At 40.2% G+C, this 19,865-nt stretch overlaps 1 protein-coding gene across 1 annotated transcript in view; it reads right to left on the bottom strand.

Annotated features, from left to right (window-relative positions):
- Positions 1–19,865, bottom strand: part of MDN1 (midasin AAA ATPase 1) — a 164,727-nt gene that overhangs the window by 24,079 nt on the left and 120,783 nt on the right. The window contains exons 66-80 of the mRNA XM_074948112.1: positions 19,592–19,827; positions 18,735–18,830; positions 18,393–18,487; positions 17,490–17,614; positions 14,674–14,823; positions 14,299–14,408; positions 13,793–13,866; positions 13,412–13,607; positions 10,650–10,810; positions 10,365–10,510; positions 7,955–8,081; positions 6,616–6,721; positions 5,770–5,885; positions 1,852–2,337; positions 834–1,063 (exon numbers count right to left, since the gene is read on the bottom strand). Of these exons, the coding sequence (XP_074804213.1) occupies positions 834–1,063; positions 1,852–2,337; positions 5,770–5,885; positions 6,616–6,721; positions 7,955–8,081; positions 10,365–10,510; positions 10,650–10,810; positions 13,412–13,607; positions 13,793–13,866; positions 14,299–14,408; positions 14,674–14,823; positions 17,490–17,614; positions 18,393–18,487; positions 18,735–18,830; positions 19,592–19,827 (2,454 nt within the window). The remainder of the gene's footprint in view (positions 1–833; positions 1,064–1,851; positions 2,338–5,769; positions 5,886–6,615; positions 6,722–7,954; positions 8,082–10,364; positions 10,511–10,649; positions 10,811–13,411; positions 13,608–13,792; positions 13,867–14,298; positions 14,409–14,673; positions 14,824–17,489; positions 17,615–18,392; positions 18,488–18,734; positions 18,831–19,591; positions 19,828–19,865) is intronic.

The following is a 19,865-nucleotide window of genomic DNA, read 5'->3' on the forward strand; positions in this document are numbered from 1 at the left end:
TTCCTCATATACAGCACACATTGCTCTACATGATACACTGACTGGCACCTATTTAAACTGGGAGAGTTACACTTTTTCCAGGGATAGGCAATGGATGTTATTAGGGATGTGCTGAAAGCTTAATTAAACAAAGAGAGGCAGAACACTCAGACTTAAAAGTTTGGGCAAGGAGGCATTTAATCAACCCTCCAGTGGTCCAGCAGTTCCAGTCCCAGCATCTGGGTTAAGACTTTGGTGTCCACTGCACATTGACCGGGAGAATCCAAAAGCATGGGAAGTTTAAAAGGACTGGTGCATCTGGGACCAACCAGAGATCTCTAAAAAGGTGGTGGGGGATTGTGTAGCAGGGAACCTCAAAATTTTTAGCAAAGCATTCCAACCTTTCAGGGGTTAGCCAAAATGAAATGTGGAAGGTTTGCCCATCATTAAAAGAGATACTCTTAAAGATCACACAAGACATTGACAATTCTTTAGCTTAAAATATACTTGCTCAAAGCAAGCTCATGGAAGACAACAGCCAACAAAATAGTCTTGTTAATTTTCTCCCACACAGTGTGGGTGAATATTTACACTCATGGAATTATGGTGCACATAGTGCAGACAGGCACTATGCAAGTTTCCTCATACATCCCTCCCAAAGTTTTTTTTCTTAATCCTGAACTACAGCTACAAAATTAAGCAGACACTATAGACTACACAAATTGTGTGATGACTTTGCAACGGACAAAAAGTTCAGACGAGACCAAACTAGTTTTACTGTGCCCTAGGCACATTTAAACTCAGATGTCCTGAATTCTCATTTAAATTTCAAGATTTAGAGGAGCAGTCCTTACCATCACAGTCTGATGTCAAACTGAGAAGCTGGGTTCTCCAGGTAGTGAAGTCTGCGGCAGTTTTATTAACTTCCCCTTGGATGTATTCTAGGCTCTTGATTAATGCCATCTGCTTTGTGGACTGCCTACCTTCCATCCCTTGAAGAACATATAAGGACTCTATGCTCTGCAACTGAGCTGAAACTTTCAACAAACAGCTCAGCCCTGAACTGCAAACTTCAAAATCTTTCCTGGAAGAAGAAAGAAATGGCATAATACTGAAAGAAACATACATTTAAAATTATGCCTTTACTCTTTAAGATGGAGATTACTTTATTTCCTAATGGAATAAAAGTCATGGAAACAAGCACTGATGCCACCCATACGAAGTATAATATTGCTTAAAGGGTACCTGAAAAGGACAGATGGAGTATGTACTGCTTTGCTTCTTTGTGATGTATAAAAAAAGCTCGAGATGGTGGTGGTTTGGGGTGTTGTTTTTTTTAACTAAAAAAAAATTCTACTTTTATTTTTACATTAGAAATTCATGCCTTGTCTAAACTGGAACTATAGGAATAACAGGAGAACCAGTGGGATGATATCACTGGAAACCAGAGACAAACGCTGAGCAACAGAGGGCAAGGAATTTTTGGTTGGATTATTAAAAAGCATTTGTTTGTTTTTGTTAATAACTATTTAACTCAAACAACAGAGAAACACTTAGCGGGAGAGGAAATCTTCGTTAAAGATTCAACAAGCCTGCCTCTTTCAGTTAAGGATGTGGGACATCCCAATTTCTATCTGAGATTACCAACAAGTACTCCAGCAAAATCAGAAAAGGCCAGACTTGACATCCCAAATATTTCTGAGGTTAAAAATAAGCAGGAAAAAAGTATACCTTTGAGATTCTTAAAAAAAATATTTCAAAATGCAGCAATATTGGCAAGCTTTTTAATTTACTTCCCAGGTGTATTGTTAAATCTTACGAATTCCAAAATGCACAGAAAGTATTTTGATTCTATGCATGCACACAACTCACCAGGAATAAAATAAGGTCTCACAAGACTGTTGTCTTATTCTGTCTATATCTGCTTTCACGGTCTTAATCTCTGTGAGCATCTCAGTCACTCTTGCAGACAATTGCTGCCACAGCTGATCCTGTTTTCGCATCCTGCATCCGGAGGGCAGTTGTTCTGCAGTCACTGGAGATAGGTATTTTAGCTCTGATTGGATTAGATCAGGTATTCCCATCTGGGCATTTTCCAGATTCTGTTCAGTTCCTTTACACTGAGGAATGTTTGTTTTCATATCCGTCCTTACATCATGACTACAGATTAAAGACTGTTCTCTTGGGCAGCACTGTACAAACCAAGATAGCTGCTCAAGGATCATCATACATTGCATGGCAAGATGTTGCAGTCTCTCAGTCCACTGCTGAATACTATCTTGAGGAGGAAAGGCTACATTATATTCTCTAGTAACATTCATCCTTGAATCAATTTCCTGTATACAACTCAGGAGATTCCTGTTTAGAAGAGCCATACAAGAAGAAAGGTTAAAAAGACTGTTTGTGTTCAAATATTGAATCACATTTCCTTAAAGTAGAATCTTAGAAACAAGACACTATAAAATTAGAAGTAGTAAAATATTGCTATAATACCACTTTTCCCATCCAGATACAAATAACTTTTATTAAAGGACATTTAGGATATTTTTAATTATTTCAATATATTTTCTGATTGATTTGCAATAATCTCTTGAAAGCTAGAAAATGAAGCTTTGTTTAATGACTCCCCCCCACACTTTGTACACAAGAGTTCATTGAGATCCTCCCCCATCAAAATACTGCAGGTTTATTAAAAACAAGGAAGATTAACAAACTCCCTAGCCTACATTCAATTATTCTTCACTTTCTTCCACTATTTAGAGTGGATAAATCCTACCAAGACAGCATTTTCCAAATGCTGTATGTTAGAGAACTCATGAAAAATGACCACATGAACCTGCCCTAAATTTCAAGTGACAGCAATGCAGCTAAATATCTCTGCATACTTTATGCAGTCAGACTATTGCAAGGAATTATGTGAAGTACAGAAAAATATCAATAAATATTTACATTACAGTAGTACCAAAAGGCTCTAATTCAGATTGGGAGTCATACAAAAACCTAAGAGAACAGTCCCTAACTTAACATCATAGATAGTTCTATAGTGGTACAGAAAGAATTTGTGGGCGCATGAGCAAGAGAGTGGAATTGGCAGGGATATCAATAACTCATCCAGAAGTGATTGAGAGTGGAATAAAATGCCTAAAGTCAAGGTATTTATTTTGCACTGGTGATAATTTTTTTCAGCCCAAGAGCTGCAAACCCCTACAAAATAATATCCAACTATGCACGATTTTTCTTTTAAACTCTGCTGAGATTTCTGTATTTTCACTTGGAGAGTCATGTGTTACTCCTGGGGGAATCCTGCACATCTGCAGATGCACAGAATTCATCTGTCCCACATAATATTCCTCCCCGCGCATAAAATGCGTTCTGCCCAAGAAGTGCTGCAGTTCCACCTTTTGCTCACCAGAGGCCGCTGTTGCCCCAGAACAGCCTGCCGTACAGCACTTCTGGGGCAGCATGTATTTTCTGTGGGGAAAAGAAAATTCTATGCATGCCCAGTCCTGCAGAATTCCCCCAGAGTGCTCTCCCATCGATTTAGCGTGTCTTCAGAGGACCCAGTAAATCGACACTCGCTGCTTGCAGCCGTGCCAATCTACCGGTAAGTATAGACACCCTGAGACTTCCCCAGCAGCCAGCTCACACAACTTCTCTCTTTGTCACACTCACCACCCCCACATATTCTGTCTCTCCCCCTCCCCCCTGCCCATGTACCCCATCTCTGCAGAGTGGGGGAGGGGAGACAGGGCTCAAGACAGAGCAGGAGAGCTTTCAGTGAGCGCCTTAAAAAGACAGCGCACAGCGTCTCTCAGAAACTTCCCCAGCAAACAGCGCGCGCGCACACACACACACACACACACACACACACACAGTGTGTCACACACATACACAGAGTCTCTGTGTCTCACTCACACACACAGTCTTTCACACTCACCTCCCAACACATACTTGTATTATTATTGTTGTTACTTCTTGGTACTTCATAAGAACGGCCATACTGGGTCAGACCAAAGGTACATCTAGCCCAGTATCCTGTCTTCCAACAGTGGACAATGCCAGGGGCCCCAGAGGAAATGAACAGAACAGGTAATCATCAAGTGATCCGTCTCCTGTCACTCATTCCCAGCCTCTGGCAAACAGAGGCTAGGGACACCATTCCTGCCCATCCTGGCTAATAGCCATGGATGGACCTATCCTCCATGAATTTATTTAGTTCTTTTTTGAACCCTGTTATAGTCTTGGCCTTCACAACATTCTCTGGCAAGAAGTTCCACAGGTTGACTGTGCGTTGTGTGAAAAAATACTTCCTTTTGTTTGTTTTAAACCTGCTGCCTCTTAATTTCATTTGGTGACCCCTAGTTCTTGTGTTCTGAGAAGGAGTACTTCCTGCAATGCACATATATTCTCTGTAATTTTATTCTAAGTGCGTTATTTTAGTTTTTTGACTGGTCCATGCATTTCATAATTTTTTATTTCTCTCTTACATTTAAATTTAATTCTTTGAGTAGTGAGTTCTAAAATGCCTAACCTGTCCTGGCTGGAGTAATTATCCCTACTGGTAACTTTTAAAAAATATATAATATATCTAGGCTTTTTGTTTCTACTCGTGGCGCACATCCACACATTACCTCGGTGCACATAACAAAATTTATCCCGCACATGGATGGAAAAAAATAGAGAGAACATTGCTCAGGAGCTAGTGGTGTGACAGCGTTGAGCCTGGGGGAAGGGGACTGCAGGGAAACATGGGGATGGGGAATGTGGGGCAGATGTGCCTGACTGAATGGGAGAGGCTTGGGGTCAGCCAGGGTCTGCATGAGGAATGCTTCCCAACTCCCTAACAATCCTCTCCCACCCCCCCAAAACCTCTTCCAGGTTCACTCCCAGGCTCTTTGCCTCTCACTCAGCTCCTCCATTACCCCTCACTCCCCCAAGCATTCACACTACTTCTGACAAGTGCAGGAAATATAGTTTTTTATTGTAATTTAAATGAATTACTCAAAGTTTCATATTAATATGCCTAGTAAGGAATCTATTTGTCAAAAAATATGATTAGAATTTTTTTTTTTGGTCTGTATTGTTACAGACATACTTGCTGACAGATATTTTGAAATAAATTACCACAATAATTGAAACTGGCATGATTGTATTGTTATTTTGACAAATAAAATATGCAGAATTTTAAATTTTTTGGCGCAGAATTTCCCCAGGAGTAAACGTGTGTCAGCCACTTGCTAGCCAACTAATTTTCCCAAAAACTTGACAAGCTAAGATATAAGTTAAACCAACTTAAGTCAGATCACAAGGCACTATCACTATCAAATGGCTTATGTTTGACAATCGAAGGATGTTGATATAATTTTGTATTGTGATTCTTTTCTGGTCTTCAGTTGTGTAGCTCTCTCATTTCTCTTAAATGTTTATGGTAGGCTATTTGTTTACTAAATTTTCAATCTGCTTGCCCAGATTCGAGCTCAGTTGTGACTCTTGCTCCACATTTTAATTCCAGAAGGTGGAGCTGTTAGTCTACTGAATTAAACACATTAGTATTAGAGTCCAGAATGTTGGTCTGAAATTGATGTTTGCACCAAGAGTGGAGACAAATGTGATCTAATCACAATTCTTTTCCTTTTATTTGAGACATCAGATGTATAGGCAAAAAATACAAAACACAGAAGAGAAATCTGTTCCTTTTATCATGCAATTTTCCATCCTTTTATAAATATTTATAGTCAACCTCCTCTTCACCATTTTAAAATAAGGCTATACTAATAAAATGTGAGATACCTCAGTATAATCCACTGTTCTGTCAAGGCAGTGAGTGAGCTCCTCTGCTTAACAAGTGTCTTCATAAGGTGTGCAGTGAATCCTTTACATCTATCAATGCTACCTAGTCCAATTTCCTGAAGAGAGTTGGAGAGCAAGCAAAAGTGACTAAAACTGCGTTCAATTACATCACACTGCCTTGGACTGTGAGATCTAACAAGATCACGTGCAAAACAGCATCAGGCTTAGTCAGTGGTTGGATGAGGGAATACCTGGAAAGCCTCAGGTACGGCAGAAAGTGCAGAATAACCATTCTTTCCCCTTTCAATACTAAACTAAAGCCCAGACAAGGTATAGGCACTTTGCTGTTGAAGGTGTTATCTTTTGCATGAGACACATAATGGAGGCTCTGACCAAGTCTGATCATTATAAATCCCAGAACATGTTTCATGAAAGCAGAGATATCAATGCTATTGTACTGACCAAATTCCACACTGGATAATTTGAATTTTGTCTACCTAAATATTTTCCACAGTGCAAGAGAGGCTAATGGGATTCCTGTATATGTACAACGCAATAAGCAATTCGGGATGAAAGATGCTGTACATACAATATAGATTATTAAATAACATCTTTGGTTATTTTTTAAGTTATATATTCACAAAACCAGAGACTCTCAATAGTTTTAAATCACTAAGTTGGAATGCGTCCCCAAACCAGATTTTAAAGAAACACAGATCTTCTATGACTGTGACTCAAGTCATGCCACCCTTCAGAATCAGAAAATCCCAACTCCCAAGTTCAAAGTTGTAAAATAAAATTCAGATAAAAAGCATTCTCCATTTTTGCTTGCTATTACTCCTTTACCTTGGCAGGTGCTAATAATGCTGTCTGAAGCCTAGAGTGGCGTGCAAGAGATCGATAGAAGTACTTCTGGCATCCATCCCAGACAGAAGAGATCTCTGTCAGCAACCTGAAAGAATATGGATAAGTCTGACTTTAAAGATATACAACGTTAGGATCCTGGAAAGCGTAACAAGAGGCCTGGTATCACCAAGCTTAGAGAAGCTGGATTTATCCGTGCATTTAGCCAATAATTTTTTTGCAAGTTTATTAAATAACTGAACGATCACATAAGTAAACAATGTTTTTTGGTTCCTCTATGCCTGTTTTAGGGGAAAAAAATACTAAAAATTTGAAGCTACTGAAGAATCTGAGTAGCAATTATAACTGAGACTTGGGTGACCCAACTCATCCCTATGTGACATTCCAAAATCACTCTACAATTTAAAGGGACACTAAGTTGGAATTTTTTTAAATGACTAAGGTTATGGCTACACTACACATGGCTGTGCAGTTACAGCCGTGCTGCTAAAAGCCGCACAGTGTAGCTGCTGTTTGTTGGCAGAAGAGGGCTCTCCTGCCGACAAAAAACTTCCATCCCCCACCAGTGGCAGTGGCTTTATAAGCAAGAGAGCGCTCCTGCTGACAAAGCGCTGTTCACACCGGTGCTTTTTGTCAGTAAAACTTTTGTTGTTCGGCGGGGCGGGAGAGAGGTTTTAAACACCCCTGAACGACAAAAGTTTTGCCCATGAAGTGTCAGCGTAGACATATACTTAGTCTAGATTCCAGTACAGAATTCTTTGTCCTTATTTTGTTGTTGAGAAAGTAATATTATAAACAAACCCCTACATTTGGAAGGGATATAAACCCTCATGCTTCAGGGCATAAGACCAAATCTGACTGAGGGGTTTACAAAAAATGCTTCCCTGGGGTAGGTTAATCTGTAACTCCCTGCTTTGGAGACCTTGCATCTTCCTCTCAAACATTTGTTGGAGACAGGAAACTAGACAAGATGGACCACTGGTTTGATCTTGAAAAGGAATTCCTATGGTTCTAGATTTCTAAACATTCGTTTAAAAAAGTAAAGTGTTTTTCTGCTTCCATTTTGATTGAAAAATATTTCCCCCTTAAGCGTTTTTAGTTATAGTAAAATCGTAAGTGCTACAACAATAGGAGTAACATTTTCAGTGTTTACTGACCATATATTTAAAGTAAAAGTAATTCATAGATGTAAAAAAACCCAAAACCCTAAAAATAATCCGAAGAGACTAGGCAGAACAAGTCATTTCAGATGCACTTCATTTTGTAACTTATGTTGACGGTTAATATTACAATCCAAAAGTATAAAATGCTAAGTACATACTTGGCATCCAATTCATGTGTGCAGTTGACTAGGGCTAGTGCACTGTGTAAATCCAAGGGGTGTAGGCAAAGCATATCCTGAGGGTCTTTTGAACGAGACCAAGCAAGGCCCTTTCGATATGACAAACCTAGAAAGACATTAAAAAAAACAAACCACTTATACCATGTCTTCATGCTCTGGTACTTTGATATACAGTATGAGATCTAGTCAGTACCAATTACGCTAACACACACAAAAGGTTTCAGATATTTCTGAGGCCAATTGCCCTTTAGGCAACCATATGTTAGTAGCTAATTCAGGATTATGATGGAGAAACACACAGGAAAGCACTGAATGAAGACAAGTAGACATTTAGCTTAGGGGTGATTTAAAAATGGAGAGTAGTAAGACGTGGCAGAAGCAAACCAAAAAACCTGCATCTGAAAGGCAAAAACTGAAGTGTCAAATAAAACCAGGGACAAAGACAATCAGTCTTCACCCTGTTATTCTTGCAGTTGTTTTGAACTGGATTAAGTGTAATGTTGCTTTCACACAAGCCAACTTAAATAGTACTTTCAAAGCACTTGTGAATATAATTTTTATAGTCAAATAAGTATTATATAATAGCATCAAATTATTTCAAGTCACATCATCATATACCAAGTTCTCAAACAAAATGGAGAATAACCACGGTAGCAAGCACACAGCACTTTCCCCATCTTACACAAGGAAACTGAAGCACAGAAAGGTTAAATTCCCACGGTGTTGCAGTGGTAGGGGTAGAAATAGAACCCACGTGTGATATCCAGTCCGGTGCCCTAGCTATCAGAAACCACCACCTGCCTACAACATTACATCCATTGACCAGCAACCTTCGCGCAAAGTATTTATTTCACTAGCGTTATCACAGACCACTATCAAAGGCAGGAAGTCCATCTATGGGGACAGATTCCACTTAGAGCCATTCATGTATATGGCCATCTAAATAAAATAGATCTTGGTATTCTGGGAACTACTTATACAGCATGCCCTGAGAAATGCTCTCTTTCAAGTATTGCCAGCACACAAAAATCATGAGCCAAGCCCCTCAGAAGTAATGAAATTGGCTTAAAAATCATGAGATTTTAAAAATAATACATTTAATGCTTTTCACTTGCCTTCTGGTCTGAGCCTTTAGGGCGCACTTTAGTGACTCGCTTGGGTCACACTTCAAGGTTTTCTCTGCAACTATAAGACCTAGGAACTTAACTTATTTTTAATGAAAGTTGAGAATCTCACCTAACCACACGCCTCCAGAAGCTGGGGCTTTAAAAAGAGACACCAAATAATATAAAACTCATGATAAAAATCACAAGAGTTAGCCACACTGTGACTTGCAAACCTATGTTTCTGGCTAGAGATTGGTAGAATAGGGATAAGGGAAAAAGAAAATGTTGACAACAGCCATCCATTGTGGCCTATTACAAAGTATTTAAAGTTTACCACACAAACGTGTAAGACAAAAAAAGCCTGAAGTGTCAGGGCATTAAATTGGGCAATCAGCTTCTACCAGTCAGTCAGTCAGTCTATAAGGTCACTTACTGTAAACACAGTTACTCAGCCAAGAGATAGGCAAGAGAGACTTGGGTAGGATGTAAGGCTGGGGAAAAGCTGAGGTTTAAAAAAAACTTCAGGAAGCTGTTGAGAAGGCTGCTGGGGCCTGAGGGCCAGTAAAACAATTACCAAGCTAAGAGACGCCACAGAGAAATACTGAGAAGTATTTGCTTGTGTGGAGATTCCACATTTTGTTAATTTCAGTGACCCAGGACAGCTTGTGAAAATGAGTCAGTGTGACAAGAATGGAAACGATGCTGGACCAGTAGCTTTGGAGCTCTCCATTTATCTTTAGAACTTCCTGCACTGCCTTTCTAACATGCCTTAGCTTGTTCTTAAGGGCAAACAGTTCAGCCTTAATGTCCATTTGTTCCTTAGCTTCTCTTCCAATATTAGCCACTGAAATGTAGGCCCTTGTTCACTAGGGATGAGACTGGAATCACCAACTCATTTCACATTAGCTTTGAATCAGTGAATGGGTATGAGCTATAGAGTCCCCTCCCACTTCTAAAGTAGGACAGTGGCCACTGACTAAATATTCTGAATAAATTCTTTGAAATAGAAATCATATTGCATACAATGTAATCCAACACAATTGAATGGAAGGACTGTTCTAATAATCCTGACTGACACCAAAATATTGACTTACATGAAGCTTTGATACACAAATCCAAACCAGTTCAATGCAGGTTTACATGCTCATGAAAACATTATGCACAATGATGCCTCAATTTGGAGAAAGAAACTGGTATCACTCAATGTGTGTGTTTATTAGCAAAAGTATTCTATCCTACATCTTCTGAATTTTTAACTCAATCACATTTAAACTAAATCTCACCTGTTGTAGTAAGGCTTTTAAAGAGATCTGATAAGGCCCGTTGTTTCTGCATAAGAATATGTTTGACCTCTGACTTCTGCTTTTCCTTATCTGCAGCCTGATTAATTGTTAAGTTCTGCAGTTCAACCACAGAGACAATGATATCACCTGTATGGGAGACAGTAGGAGAGAGACTTGAAACCTCAACATGCATAAACTGATTATGGAAAGGATCTATATACATAGCTGATTAAGAAAATGCTCTTAGATTTTTTTGGTCAGGTAGTCGTGTATTTCCAATACTCCCCTGTAAACTGCTCAAGACTCTCCACCAGGTCTAGAAATGAGTTCTTCTTCATAAGAGTTGCACATAACATCTTCATTCGCTTTGTAAGCTTGGGCAAACGACACTGAAGAGATTCTGTATCAAACATAACTCCACCATAGCATTCTTCTAAGAGCATGGTCTGTGAAAATGGAAGAAATCAGCATCCATATCAACAGACAGCTCCACGTGGATCATAGCTAAGGCTAAGATTATGTCACGGAATCTATGACTTCCGTAGCATTTTCGGCTTCAGCCCCAGAATGGCAGCGGGGCTGGAGCTGTCAGCCAGCGGGGCCATGGAGCCCTGAGGGTGCTAGGGGCCCCCGCAGCTCCCAGCCACCATGGGGGGGGGGCACAGAGCTCCGAGCCATTGTGGGCAGTGGGGAAACTTGAAGCTTTCAGCCACCGCAGGTGGCCAGAGACCCAGAGCTCCAAGAACTCTCAGCTGTTGCAGGTGGCAGGGGGGACCCCGAGTTCTGAGCCACAGGTCCTGGAGCTCCGAGCCACCAGAGGGGGTGGGGGCCCTTGCTGCTCCCAGCCACCATGGGTGCTGAGGGGGACCCTGAAGCTGTCAGCCACAGTGGCGGTGGGTGCTGGACCCACCCTTCCTTCCCCAGGGTTCCAGGAGCGATGGATTCTTCCTAAAAGTGGGGGGGCCACTAGGCTCCCGCCCTCCATAGCCCCACCTCTTCCCCCCAAAGCCCCACCCAGGCTAGAGCTGGGCCGGGGAGCCTGGGCCCCTTTACCTGCCCTGGGTGGGAGGCCAGAGAGTAGCCCCCGGCCCATGTCCCCATCACCCGTGTACCCCGCCCAGGGCAGGTACAGGGTCCGCGGCTCCTCACAGCTGCCCACGCAGCTCTTAACCTGACCTGGCTCCAGCTTGGTCTGGGGGCAGGACCTCAGGGGCCGAAGTAAGACCCGCCCAGGCAGCTGTGAGGAGCCGCGGGCCCTCCACCTGCCCTGGAAGGGGGCCCAGGACACAGGCCACGCCCATCCACTTTCAAAACTGGGAGAGCCATGGCCCCTGGGGCCCCCCTCCCTCAGCTCAGCCCCATTGTGTCAGTTACTTTTAGTAAAAGTCAGGACAGGTCACGGGCTTCCATGAATTTTTGTTTATTGCCCGTGACCTGTCTGTGACTTTTACTAAAAATATTCATGACAAAATCTTAGCCTTAATCATAGCAACTTGCTGTAAGCCAACACTAAGACTCCACATACAGCTGAAACCCAAAACATTTTATATCTAGTCAGCATATAATTCAAAAGTGTTGTGGCTTAATCAAAATACTGAGTTCAATTCCACATTTTGTCCACACCAACAATTGGGGTAAGTTGCAATATAAATACCATATCTCAATGTCTGTACTTTGACCCGTTAAACTTTTTCCCCCAGTTGGGCAGATTGCAGATTATGTATTCCTTACGCCACCCGTTCCTAAACTGAATTTCGCACCCCTTGATAACCTGTACTTTATTCCCTGATAACCAGAAACTTCTATGCTTAAACTCTGTACCGTTTTCCTTTTACTTCAACATCATCTTAATAAAATTATTAAATCTGTTCTTATCAGTTTAATACCTGTTTCCCAATCCACAAGACAGGGATAACCATACTTATTTACCCCCACTCTGAAGGGCTGAGAGATTTAGTTGGTATCTGCAAACAGCTTTAAAGATACTCAGATGGAAGCTAAGAGTTAACTACAAAGTAGCATAATTATAAACCACTGAGAGTATCAGGAGTTATCCCCAGGGCTGGTTAACAGTTATTCCTCAGGGCTTTCTCAACTCGCTTATCACTTGCTGTGGTTGTTTCATTCTCTCCAGGACAGAATTATCTACATCATTAAACTAATAAAAACAAGCTAATAGTTGATAATCAGCAACAGTATATGCTTCTATTGAGAGGAATACAATAACGTAAAAGTGACTACATTAGAATTGTATCAGATCCCCTCTCAGACTGCCATACTGAAGTAACAATGCAACGACAGAGAGGGGAAAAAAAAAAAAAATAAAAAAATAAAAACACTCTCCCAGTGTGAAAAAATTGAACAGAATCCAGGAAACTGCCAGATGGGAATATCCGAGCCAATTTCATCCTCACTAGTATTCTCAGTGAAACTTTATTTATTAACTTTATTTATTATTTAAGTTTATTAACACTGAAAACACTAATACTTCAACAGGAACACGAATCTGTTTCAGAACGTAAACTGGATAACTTCCCCTCTGGGCTGGACTACATGCTAGAGCTGAATCTAGGAAGGCTAAGAGAATTTAGAGCTGAATCCAGGAAGGCTAAGAGTTATCAATTTATTTGAATCAGAAACATCATAGCCCTTTCAGACAAAAAGGCAAAATAAGCAGTCTTCCCTGTCACTGTTATTGTACTGACTAGCTAGGTAAAAGACCACCATAGACAATGCCTAAATACCTGGAGACAATGTCATCCACTAACAGATCCAGTAATCTGGAATACAGATTACTCTGCGTGGCAAAGCTTACTGTGCAGTACTGACACTAAGCATATTCATTGCATTCCCTCCCTCTTGACCGAGCATTTTATCACACAAATCACAACTGAAAGACAAAACACATACTTTAAAAAACTTTGACAACACTCAAAGAAGAGGTTTTTGGCACTGACTTGTGCAGAAAGTCATATAAAAACAAAATCAACATTCAAATCAGAATGCAGAACATATACTGCTTGTAATTAGAAAAGAAGTGCAGATACCTTGGCAGCATCTGTTCTAGCAGACAAAGTTTTTCTTAATATGCTGTTTAACCTCTGAACTTTTGTCTCTTTGTTCTCAGACTCTTCCTGCCTCTCCAAGCAGTCTAGCCCTTCCTCTTTATCACTCTCAACCAGGGCAGGTTGACAGGGCTCCTTCAGAACAGATTCAAACTTCTTCATGAATTTAAAGAGGGTCCTAATCACCACAGAAAAACACAGGATTATCAAATGTTCTATGGTACAAATGAAACCCCAGTGACATAACAAGCTCAGTGCTGCACAAAATCCAACTAGTAGGAAGTTAAAAATACAGTATGTGCATATACAGTCTATCACACTGGATCCCAAAATGGTCCCTTTCTTCCAAAATTTCCATGTTACCTGTGTGTCTTCTCCACAGACTGTTTTATAGCCCAGAAGCTGACATCATTCCACTTAGAAATTTTCACAAATTCCTGTAATAGAAGAGAAACTGTTAATGAAATATTCCTTAAAAATACAATGCAGTATTTGCTTTTAAAAGCGATCACAAAAAAAGGATGCATTAAGATGAGCTGACAGCCCCAAATAGCAAGGCATTCATGTTCACCTTCTGCTAGTGTACACATTTGAGCTGGAAGCGTTCCACAGACAACGTGGTTAGATCCATAGGGGCCTCATCACTCTGCAGTAATCTCTCTGGTTAAGTGGAACTGACTAACTCCAGACAAAAACTGCAACCAACCCTCCCACTCAGCTAATTTTCACACAAGGTAGAGTGTGAGGAAGGCTTCAATAGGAATTTCAGTAACCAGTAGAACTATTCAGTGCAGTTCAAACAAGGATATCTGCTTCACTGCTCCTTTGCAGAATTCAGCACATTGTCTGGGGAAAGCTTCTATTCTTACCTTAAGTTCTTTTTCTATAGGCTGACGAAGTTCAGTAATCCTGGCTTGTACACATTCTGCAAACTGCTTGTAATAATTGTATAGGTTCCACAGAATGCTGCACAGCATGTCTGGAAGAGAACAGAGCTGTAACAACAAGCTTCCTTCAAAGATAACATTTTCTTCAATATTAACATCCATCTCTTTGGGTTCATGAAACCCAGCAATACTGATAGAAACACTATGAAAAGCAGGGCAGCAGCCACTACAGTAAGTGAGCTGTATGTTGCACCTGTGGACTCTTGTAATCAGTTTCCAGTGTCTGGAATCAAAGATAGTTTATTGGTCTAAAGGACAAGTTATGACCCCATTCACAAATGATAAAAAAGTACTTACCCTTTCCTTCTACTTGAGGCATTAGCAAGACATGACAGTGGAAAACCAACAGTGCTTGAAGTCGTGTATGAAATTCCCCCAAGGTAGATCCTTCAATAAAAGCTTGCAGTGTGTGGACCAGCACTGTTAAGCTCAGCTGCTCATTGGTTTCTGTGATTTCATCAGGGTGGGATTTTAAGGAAGAAAAAAGAAAATTCCTAATGAACATTTTCATTTGGCTGCTATAATCTGTATTGTGAGAGTCCAAATCAGGATCTGGCTCCCTCAGGCTAGTTTGTGTTAGGGCTGTTGATTAATCGCAGTTAACTCACACAATTAACTCAAAAAAATGAATCACGATTAAAAAAATCAGTCGTGATTAATTGCAGTTTTAATCCGCACTTTTAAACAATAGTATACCAATTGAAATTTATGAAATATTTTGGTTGTTTTTCTACATTTTCGTATATATTGTATTCTGTGTTGTAATTGAAATCAAAGTGTATATTATTTTTTATTATAAATATTTGCACTGTAAAAATTATAAACAAAAGAAATAGTATTTTTCAATTCACCTCATACAAGTACTGTAGTATGATCTCTCTGTCGTGAAAGAGCAACTCATAAAACGTAGATTTCTTTTTTGTTACATAACCACACTCAAAACCAAAATGTACAACTTCAGAGCCTACAAGTCCACTCAGTCCTACTTCTTGTTCAGCCAATCGCTAAGACAAACAAGTTTGTTTACATTTATGAGAGATAATGCTGCCCTTGTATTTACAATGTCACCAGAAAGCAAGAACAGGCATTTGCATGGCACTTTTGTAGCCGACATTACAAGGTATTCATTACAAAGCCACCATTCCAGAAGACATGCTTCCATGCTGATGACACTCGTTAAAAAAATAAGCGTTACTTAAATTTGTGACTGAACTCCTTGGGGAAGAATTCTATGTCTCTGCTCTGTTTTACCTGCATTCTGCCATATATTTCATGGTATAGCAGTCTCGGATGATGACTCAGCACAAGTTGTTCATTTTAAGAACACTTTCACTGCAGATCTGACAACACACAAATAAAGGTACCAATGTGAGATTTCTAAAGATAGCTACAGCACTCGACCCAAGGTTTAAGAATCTGAAGTGCCTTCCAAAATCTGAGAGGGACGAGGTGTGGAGCATGCTTTCAGAAGTCTTAAAAAAGCAACACTCCGATGCGGAAACTACAGAACCGAAACCACCAAAAAAGAAAATCAATCTTCTGCTGGCGGCATCTGACTCAGATAATGAAAATGAACATGCGTCAGTCCGCACTGCTTTGGATTGTTATCGAGCACAACCCGCCATCAGCATTAACACATGTCCTCTGGAATGGTGGTTGAAGCATGAAGGGACATATGAATCTTTAGCGCATATGGCACGTAAATATCTTGCAACGCCAGCTACAACAGTGCCATGTGAACATGTGTTCTCACTTTCAGGTGACGTTGTAAGTAAGAAGCGGGTAGCATTACCTCCTGCAAATGTAAACAAACTTGTCTGAGTGATTGGCTGAACAAAAAGTAGGGCTGAGTGGACTTGCAGACTCTAAAATTTTACATTGTTTTATTTTTGAATGCAATTTTTTTTTTTTTTTTACATAATTCTACATTTGTAAATTCAACTTTCACTATAAAGAGACTGCATTACAGTACTTATACTGGTGAATTGAAAAATATGATTTCTTTTTTTCTTTACAGTGCAAATATTTGTAATAAAAAATAAATATGATGTGAGCACTGTACACTTTGTATTCTGTGTTGTAATTGAAATTAATATATTTGAAAATGTAGAAAACATCCAAAAATATTTAAATAAATGGTATTTTATTATTGTTTAACAATAGATTAATCGTGATTAATCTTTTAAATCGCTTGACAGCCCTAGTTTCTGTATGAACCCAGGGAGAGATATTCTCTGTCCTGAAAAAACTTGCATTCTAATTTGAAACAAGCCACAATAATAGAAAGGAAACAGGAAGATAAGTGGTAATAAGATCATATGATTGCAGAGGTCAGGTACATGCACAACTTGTACAACTTGATGGTTGTGCATCTGGACAGTATGTGGGGTGGTGGTGTGGAGAAGCAAAACCACTTTTCCAATTGAAAAAAAACCCAAAACAAGGGTTGTTTTGAACAGTCCTAGAATCAATATAGCTGAGCTTGAATGGTAAATTCAGCATGAAAACATCCCTTTTTAAGGAGGGGAGCCCTTCCCTGCTGCAGAGGAAGTTCATTTTGCAGCTTTAGAGAATTGCATGCTGAGCATGTGCAGCTGTTTTACACTAAGCCTGTAAAGTGGACATCAGAGGACAGTTGCTGTGCATGCTATGTGATGAAATAACTGCAAAGTGTGCAGAGCCAGAGGGCACTTTGTATGGTGTGCAGAAGAGAGCTCAGGTTATGAGCTCAACGTGCCTTCTGTGGCTGCAGAGAAAGACTCCCTCTCGCAGACCCCCCAGCTTAAAAATACCACTTAGTGTGATGCATGATTGCTGAAGTTCTACTTCTAACTGGTCATATATCACAGGCATTTTAGGAAAAGCAGAACTAGGAAGGTGCCTGTACTAGAGAGAGGAGTACACATTCCTATTAGATGTGTATTTAAGTGGCAGAAAAAAATCTGCAACACACATTGTATTTGAATAATAGTATGTGAACATGTACATTATTATAGCACATTCACCCAAAGGAGCACGAATTAAGGTTGTGTGGTATTTTCTGCCTAAGTGCTTAACTGTGCACCATTAATTGATGGAGCTGTATTATACATTCGTAGCAGGACAATAGTTACGTTCTGTGCTCCCCTCAGTTTGTTCTTGCATGTACTTCTCGATCATCTGATGGATTGAGAACCAGTGCTTTGTGGATTTTTCTGTGTGCCGCTTCATACTATTGTCCAGACTAACCGACCAGCAGCTGGAAACATAGATGGGGGAGGGAAACCAAGATAATTATTATTTTCAGGCAGAAAACTGAGTGTGTAAGAGATTACGTAACAGGCATAACTAACCACTTAAGTTCACAACTTTGTCACTACCACCTGAAGAAGCACAACCAATGCCACCACTAGCATCAGGGCTTAGGTATTTTGCCAGTCAGAGCTAAAAGTATTTTTTGACCGCCCTGCCCCCCCGAATGGCTAGCTAACAAACACCAAACAACCAACATACAAATGTGGCACTCAGGGCAACAACCCTGACTAGCATGGTGGCAGATAATAGGAAAACATGCTCTACATTCAGGGTGAGAGGTTTCAGAGTGGTAGCCATGTCAGTCTGTATCAGCAAAAACAACGAGGAGTCCTTGTGGCACCTTAGAGACTAACAAATTTATTTGGGTATAAGCTTTCGTGGGCTAGAACCCACTTCATCAGATGTATGGAGTGGAAAATACAGGAGCAGGTATAAATATATGAAAAGATGGGCGTTGCCTTGGCATTTTTTTCTGTATTTATACCTGCGCCTGTATTTTCCAATCGATGCATCTGATGAAGTGGGTTCTAGCCCACGAAAGCTTATGCCCAAATAAATTTGTTAGTCTCTAAGGTGCCACAAGGGTCTCCTCATTGTTTTTATTCAGGGTGAGGTGTAGTTCTGAAGATACTGCATTAAAACTAAGAGCTTAAGATATGGAGACAATGGTGCATGACACTCAAGAAAGAAATGACGAACAGTAGGGAACTGACAATTCTTACTTTAACTCCAGTCTACGCCACTGGATGATCAACTGAGTGACCAAATCAAGATGTTTCCGCAAAGACAAAGTTCGACTTGCATTCTCCTCCCAGTCCTGAAAGAGAGAAATTCCTCTTGGATTGGAGAAAGAGGCATTAAGCACAACAGAACATTCCCCCTCCATAACCACACGGGCTCGTGTCCCATGTATTTGTGACCAGCGCTGGATTTCACAAAAAGCTCTAAGTTGGTTTTATTATAGTACCAACACCTAGGTCACTGTCTCTTGCCACAACCAATGATTTTACCTGCAGGTGAGCTATTAAGTTGAGAAATTAAAATGGTTTCCTTTCCCCTCTTACCTGTGACTTTGCAAGCAGAATCTCTAAGCCATTCAGGAACTTTGAGAGAGGACTGGAGAGTGGGAAGCTACGGATTCTGTCCATCACAACCAACAGCTGCAACAAGAAAGATGTAAGTGACAGATGAAGTTTCCAGCTCAGAATAGTTGGTCAACCCACATGCAACACTTGAGTTTGAGCTAATCTACATTCAAACGACATCAGTGCTCCCCATCTTTGAAAAAGAGAAAAACTTTTTATTTTAAAATGGCCTCTCCATTTTAGGATTTAGACCAGTGAAAGCCAATATTACACAACATATAAAAGCATCACACATGGCCCAACGATAAGAGCTTCAGCCAACATCAGGCTTATGGCACTTTGCACTGCTCTTCAGTGAGCATAATGGACTAGCTCCAGAGGGAGTCACATCAAATCCTACCAAAGTGAAGGGTTAGAGAAAGGAGAAGACCCTCACTGTTGAATAGAAGTTACTCTGGAAAACCTGGAGCCTTAAATGAACTTATACTGAACAAACATTGTCTTACAAGTCATTAGAATGACCTTTCAGGCTTTAGGATCTGTAAAACACAGCATATTACCTTTATACTTGAATTAAAGATAGCACGTGTTTACATGAACAAACTTATCAATGTTACATAACTGGATCATGTTGCTGACAGGTAGCTAACAAGCTACAAAATTATCCTAATTTACAAGGATATAACTATATTTTTACTGTAAAACATTCATTATTTCATAATAGCTAGGTAATTAGATTCTGATGTGTATATACAAACACACACACTGGGGTGCATTACACAGACACCCCTGCCCACATCCCTATTTACCTTGAAAGTTTACTGTAATGCTCTCACCTGCATAAGTGCAGGGTGTTCAGGCCATTCTTGCAGTAACCTGTTTACTTCTTTAGTGAAGTTATCAAGTACAGGCTGGCACTGTCGAACTTGCTGAATATTAGGGTGCTGGTAAAAGTCATACGGGCCATCTTGTTGTATGACGAGATCTGAAGTCACTTCCTCAAAAAGTGTATTTTGGAGAAGTGTGCCAACTAAAAGCTGGCTGCCAAGAAGATAATCATTCATTTCAGCACCTAAGAAGCCAAAAAGGAAGAACTCATACATTCTCTGA

The sequence above is a fragment of the Natator depressus genome, chromosome 3 (genome assembly GCF_965152275.1).
Source record: "Natator depressus isolate rNatDep1 chromosome 3, rNatDep2.hap1, whole genome shotgun sequence".
Classification (NCBI taxonomy): domain Eukaryota; kingdom Metazoa; phylum Chordata; order Testudines; family Cheloniidae; genus Natator; species Natator depressus.